General features: G+C 50.3%; 1 protein-coding gene across 4 annotated transcripts in view; it reads right to left on the bottom strand.

Annotated features, from left to right (window-relative positions):
• Nucleotides 1-466: 466 nt before the first annotated feature.
• The window catches only part of Actr3b (actin related protein 3B), a 101,927-nt gene continuing 95,479 nt past the window's right edge, over nucleotides 467-6,914 (bottom strand). For 2 of the 4 annotated variants that reach the window (XM_028879477.2, XM_028879478.2), the window contains 3 exons: nucleotides 2,888-3,013; nucleotides 2,248-2,331; nucleotides 467-1,365 (listed from right to left, as the gene is read on the bottom strand). In XM_028879477.2, coding sequence (XP_028735310.1) covers nucleotides 1,270-1,365; nucleotides 2,248-2,331; nucleotides 2,888-3,013 — 306 coding nt within the window. In that variant the 3' untranslated portion in view covers nucleotides 467-1,269. The remainder of the gene's footprint in view (nucleotides 1,366-2,247; nucleotides 2,332-2,887; nucleotides 3,014-6,914) is intronic. The other 2 variants (XM_028879479.2, XM_028879480.2) reach the window with 1 other exon arrangement.

The following is a 6,914-nucleotide window of genomic DNA, read 5'->3' as shown; positions in this document are numbered from 1 at the left end:
ATAGTAAAACCAAATGGTTACAGGGGGAAGTTTTCTGAGGGCAAAACATACTCACGACAAGAATTATGGGGAAAAGGGTGGGCACACAGGATCCTCTAACTTCCATTTGAGTGAGGGAGTAACTCAGCAGGTATCAGAGACACACTGGAATCTTTCCTAGGAAGGGAGCCTGGACAGCCTGGGGATGTCCTCACCCCACCCAACACCCATCAAACAGGTTACCACCCACTCCTGGGGAGGGAGTGCCATCACTTTTAAGACAATCTGTGTGTGTGTGTGTGTGTGTGTGTGTGTGTGTGTGTGTGTGTGTGTGTCTTTCTCTCTCTCTCTACACACACACACACACACACACACACACATACACACACACACTGTATCGATTGATCATCAAATCCTCTGCCAACCTGTAACAGAGCCCAAGGTTCTCTGAATGGATGGGGGAGCCAGAAGACATCACAAGGAGCAGTTATAAAGATTCTAGCAGCTTTTATTATTACAACAGTGCGGATAGTATTTCATCCAATGCTCAGCAACATTAACCCATCATCTTCTATAAAACGGCCCAGGAAGCTCAGATACATCTGTAGCAGCTCTCATACACTGAACACTGGTGAGTGTTCAGACTTCACGTCACCCCAATAACATGTGATCATTTCCCAGCAGACATGTGGCATATAGCCTGCTGTTTTGTTTGCCTATACACACATCAGATCATGCCTTCACAATGAAACACTTTATTACAGAACTCTGTGACATCCAGACTTACTCATGCTTAGTATCAGCCGGTTATACCAAATACCATAAAATACAAAATGATAGGAAATATAAACATCAATTTGTATTTCAAGTTTATAACATTTTATTTACAAAAATAGGCTGGGAAGGCCAGGGGTCCGCCCCACATTCTTTCCTGGAGAAACCACTTTGTATCACGTGTTCCTTGAGAAGTTTCTAAGGTTGCAATGAACTCCTTCAGAGCTGTACTTGTCAACTAGAAGCTCAGGTGGAAAGGAGAGAACGTGGGAGGGGAAGGAAAGGAGGGTCACGGGGAAGGGGGGAAGGGGAGGGGAAGAGGAGGGCCACGAACGAACAGTCACTGGATAAATGGCTTTACTGGAAAGATGGCACCCGGCCCCACGCGCTGGTGATGAAAGCACGCTGCTCACACACCAGTACCACACCGCTATTTACAGGAGCCGTGGCTGCTCTGGGTTCTGAAGGACACTTATTCCCAACACGACACTGTCCGACGGCGCTCCACGGCAGACACTAGGACATGACTCCGAAGACAGGGTTGTGGCGGCAGATGCTGGGGCCGTACTCCTCATAGTCCTTCTTGGTGTGGCAGACCTGAAAGAACTCGGGCTGCAGGAGGAGCAGCAGGAGGGAGATGATGAGCAGGAGGGAGGAGGACACCATCCAGCAAACCTGACCTGGGTGGCATCCCGGGCAGAAGTTCGCTGCACTTTTACAATTTCACGCAGCAATCCCCAGCACCGGAAGACAACAAGTGTACTCGGTTTCCACTTAGTAGGATCAAATACTTGTTAACCTGAACTAAAAATAGCTGCTAACAAACTCAAGGGGGGCTAATATTAATCAATCAATCAATCAATCACTTGGAAAGGCCCCAAGGAGGTGCTGAGGAGCTGGCTCGGTTGGTACATGCTTGTCCCACAAACATGAGAACCTGAGCTCATGCACACGCCCTAGGAAAAGCCAGGGGTGGCAGTGTACACCTTTAACCCTAGTGCTGGGGGAACAGAGACAGGTGGGGCCCTGGAGACCCCTGGTCCTGGAGACCCCTGGTCAGCCGGTCTAGGCTAATTGGTGAGTCAGGTCCTAGTGAGAACCCTGTCTCAAAAAAAAAAAAAAGTTGTTTGAAGAGGATGTCCAACATTGACCTCTGATCCCTTCACACAATTTGCACATTTGTGCATGAACACACACACACATTCGTGCATGAACACACACACACACACACACACACACAAAAGCCAGGATGCTCTAGATTACTTTTAGATCTCACATACCCCTGTTTATCTGTAACCCACCATTAGCAGGTTGCTTGTGAATGAGATATACAATTTAAATGATAACTAAATATTTTCACATCGAACAGAATTTATTTTGTCTGTTTAAAGCCATGCAAACAGAGCACACGCAATTTAACTTTCACAGGCAGTATGTATCCAAACTCCACAGAGATGCACAAATGACTACAGAACAGTCTAGAAAGGGACTTACAGTTGAGGCCAGCATAGAGCCTCCAAACCACACGGCATAGCGCTGCATGTGGTGTGTGATGACCTGCACCTCCACAGGCTTAGGCTGCAAAAGAAAGCAACTGTGTTTAGTCTGCACCATACGTCCTTATCAACCCAGGTGTCCTATGACAGATGACTGCCTCCTCCAGGGACGGCCTCAGCCACACTGCAGTGCCAGCCCCAGGAGATTCAGGAAAGGAAGGGCTCGTGCCTAGCTGAGACCCGCTCTTCCAGTACTTGATCCCTGGTCCAGGAGGCATCCCAGCAGCTAAGAGCTGTGATGGACACAGCCTCCCTCCCTGGTCCAGGAGGCATCCCAGCGGCTAAGAGCTGTGATAGACACAGCCTCGCTCCCTGGTCCAGGAGGCATCCCAGCAGCTAAGAGCTGTGATGGACACAGCCTCGCTCCCTGCATGCATTAGTTGTCTCACTTTAACGAGAATATTTCCTCACCGTAAACTCATCTTGTCTCTATAGCACCCTGGTTACATACATCCATGCCTGATCTTGCAATAGAGGGTATGAGTGGTCTGAAAGGTGTCCTCCAGTACAGACGTCCAACCCCGGCTGTCCCCTGCTCGCCGTGTTGGAGGACATCGAGCCTGCACACAGCCCCCTACCTTTATCCGGCCCCCACTAAGCTCTTCACTCAGCTTTAACCGGGCATCCACCACTCTTTTCAAATCTCTCTGCAATCGACGTCCAAAATCTCTGAACATCGTGGAGCCTCCAGAGAGAACGACATTCTGAAAGACAAGAGCGGACAGTGAGCGAGCGGCCTTGGGTGAGACCAAGCAGCCTGTGACAGTCCAGTAATTGCTCCACAGCAGGCCTGCCTGTGTGACTAACACTGACGCAGATGCAAAGACGCGAACCAAAGCATCAGCCTCCCTTCTCCCAGTCTCACAGGGCTACCGGAGGCAGCCTCCCCCACTGCTCCCCACTTTCCTGAAGTCTGCCAAGTGTCAACAAGAATTCCCGGAAAGGAACCGTGACTGCGAAGACTCAGCAGAACTGTAGTGATGTGGAGAGGTTGGAATGTTGCCGCTCCCGAGGCAAGTTACCCATCCCAGGCCAGCTTAAGCCCTCTGAATAGCCATTCTTTGCTCACCTCTGTGCCCAAACTAACATCCTGTGACTAAGGGCTAAAAACCTCTTATAATCTACTAATCTAGAAGACCCCTAGCTAGCTTCCACCACACCAAAGACAGTCATCAAATAGCATCTGAGGCCTGCAGAAAAGCTTCCCCATCTTGCCGAATCTACCTCTCTAATATGCCCACCAAAGCATTTTAACCTTGCCCTGGTTTCTTTTTCCTGTAAAACTATAAAACTTCATGAAACTGCTTTTGTGCTGGAACACGGAATTTGGGGTAACCTACATCCGTATTTCTGGGACGTGGTCACTCAAATTGAGCTCCAGAATAAGATCTTACTTCCTTTAAGGTGAGAGCTGTATTTTTCATCTCCAAGGGGATGACAGCCTGGCTGCAGACTCCTTCTGAGACACCTTCCTCCTTCCTCAGAGACCTATAAAAAGGGGGCTCCACTCCTGCTCCACTCAGGGGTTGATTCTCCTCAGAGCTCTACCATGCTGTCTGTCTGTGGAGCTGGGGCCTGAACTCCTCAGAGTCCCCAACATGTCTGACGGTCTAATACCCTGTAATAATAACTATGTCCCCTTGAACTCCTCACCTGAGACCTTCCACTAGCTCAGAATCGCAGGTCATATGTTTTCCTCACTCCCCTCGGTCCTCTCCTCCACTGTAAGCAGCTGAAAGCACAAAGCTATGCCTGCCTGCCTGCCTGCCTGTCTGCGCTCGCCCCCACTCCTCGCCCCCCCCCCCCCAGGTAGAACCCTCAGGAGAGCCAAGAAACCAGAAAAGCCATGCTAACTGACACAGAGGCTCCCGACAAATCACTAACATTGATCCTCAACTGTTTTGCCCTAATAACGAACCAGGCCTTCAGTTCATACTGGAACCCCTCCAGAGGGGCGATGTGGGAAGAAAGCGTACTCAAACCACCTGGGGAAACATTTTCAAATGAGTCCTCCCTCTGCCCACAGCCCGTGAGCACGCCAGCCTCGGTCATGTGACTGCATCCGACGTTTTGGTGGGTGAAGAAGGACGAGAATCATTAAGCCGTCCAGCTGTTACAATGAAAGATAACAGCTCTATTCTCTCAGGCTACAGAATATTACTTAGGACAATGAAAGTGAAATTACCCTCATTTAACTTTCTGACAGAAAATATCATTTGAGAAAACTATAAAGAAAATAAAAATCATCCTTCAAGGAGCCAACCTTGCCTTCTGGGGTACCTGGTGTAGCTGCAGGGACTCGGCAGCCAGGCATCCCCTCAGCCAGCAAACCCCTCACAAGTGTATGGGGAAGGGATGTCATAGAGGCCCAGGCCAGAGAGCCCAGGTTACGGTGGGTCTGTTCTGTTCACTGCTGCTCCCCACCAGGGAGGGTCTGCCAAGCTGAGGGCCCCCGTGGCAGAGGCAGGATTTGCAGGGCAGGCAGTAGAGACAGAGGCAGAAAAGAAGAGCCACCTCAGATCTGGTCCTCTGCCTTGGGACCTATTCCGGTTCCAACCCGAGCATCTGTAGAAATTCCCCTCTAATAACATACCCGTAGACTTGGGAAAGCCCTACAAGAAGCCCTCACTGTTCCAAGAGCTAAGCTGAGGACTTTCAGGGACAACACATGACAGGCCATGACAGGGCTGAGCCACGAGGCCACGAGAAACCACAGCTGAGTGGCCACTGTGGTCTCCAACCAGACGTCTTTGGGAGGGTCCTGGAGGAGGCACTTGCAGGTCACATGTGAAGCACTTCTGAGGCGAACCTTCCAGAGTTCCCCAGTAGGGAGAGATCCTCCAAGGCCACACCCTGACCAGCCCTGAAGCGTTCCCCAGCTCTCCCTTCAACAGGAGAACTACACTAAGCAAGTGATCCCTTTCTCATGGAGCCCACCTTGTCACAGGTGTGTTGGGCAAAGCAAACCGGAAGTGTGCCTTCTGTCCTCGCTTGGGCTCCTGTGGTAAAAGCACCTGGTACAAGCATCTGGTACCAGAAGTTCTGAAAGCCTGGCGAGTAGGGGAAGCAAGCTGCTGCTGACCCCTTTCTTAGACAGGGCATCTCCCATACTCCTCGCCACCCAGACTAAGATCTACTAAGCATCTGCCTCCTTCCTGGTGACTGGTTACGTCTAGACTTCCCTGGTCAGCGTCCTGACCCACAATGACTCCTGTCGCATGTGGAGAACCCCTCAGGACAAAGTGTGACTGTCAGAGACCAGACTCATCAGCACAGTTATGCCATGCTCAGAGTGGCCTGTCTCCAGCATTCATGTCAAGTGTCCCCAAAAGGTGAGACAAGCAGCAATGTTAAAGAATGAGCGTGTTCTGACCCAGCTCCTCTCAGGCACGGACCTTATCCCCACATTGCTGTTTACTGTTAGGAAGACTTTAAAAGTGTTCCTGGCACTCGTGTTCTTAGGAAAAGCCTCAAGTGGCCACTGGCACCTCTCTCTAATAGACACAAGCCAATTATTCCTGGAGCAACAGATGCTGGATTCTGTCCAATTAAGAATTAACTGAGGGCTGAGGATGGACAAGGGTGGAATGTGACTTAACTGTGTGTTTCTAAGGGTACAGGTGCTTCTGTGGTTGTCACAGAAGGTCATTATCCTTGCACGTGACAGCCAAAGCAGAGTGCCCACATTAGAATCCAACACTGGACACACAAGTGCATCTCACAAAGACTTCCCCACCCTAACCTCAAAACTGTGGCCTTGTCCCTCTGAGAGATAAGGAGGTGGGTATGGACTTCCCCACCCTACCCTAAGAGATAAGGAGACAGACGGGTATGGACTATGCCTACTCCTCTTCCTACCGCAGCAGACACCGCGGGAGAGCTCGCACGGGCTCAGTACTCTCCTGTAGTATCCAACCAGAGGACTCTTTTCAGGCTAAGCAGACCACTGCCAAGACAGGTGAGGGCATGGCTGAGGAGGGTCTAGAGAGGAATGCCCCAGTCCCAGGGTCAGGAAACCCTGGCCCCTGAGCAGACGCAACTGGCAGTAGTCCTCAGACAGGCAGCCAGCTGGCAAGGAAGGTGAGCGTATCAGAGCGAGGCAAACCGAACACGGGAAGAGGATTCTCTCCATGTAAAATAGGGACAGGTGACCAGACCAGCGTCCACTAGAGAGTGCGTGGTGGTGCACAGGCAATGAAGGACCGCTGAGATGAGAGAATCGGTCTTCGCCAGGAATGAATGAAGCCCGCGCTGGTTACCCGGAACCAGTGGTCAGTCCTGAAATCATCACATACATACACGCAGCACTCAATGGACTGAGCAAGTTGTATGTATACAGTTATGCGTGTGAGCGTGTGTGTGTGTGTGTGTGTGTGTGTGTGTGTGTGTGTGTGTGTAGCAATAACAATTAAAGATAAAGAGGCCATAAGTCTGAAAGGGGATGGGGAAGGAATGAACATAGGGTGAGTTGGAGGAGAGGAAGGGGGAAATGGTACAATTATATTTTAATTTTAAAACTAAAAAATAAATTTTAAGAAATTCAAAAGAATGTCTGGTCCTCCAACAGAATTCCCTTTCTCCCTTCTCTCCCTGGAGTCTCAAAGC

The sequence above is a fragment of the Peromyscus leucopus genome, chromosome 3, assembly GCF_004664715.2.
Source record: "Peromyscus leucopus breed LL Stock chromosome 3, UCI_PerLeu_2.1, whole genome shotgun sequence".
Lineage (NCBI taxonomy): Eukaryota > Metazoa > Chordata > Mammalia > Rodentia > Cricetidae > Peromyscus > Peromyscus leucopus.
The sequence above is the reverse complement of the archived record's forward strand: the minus strand, read 5'-3'. Positions and strand labels throughout refer to the sequence as shown.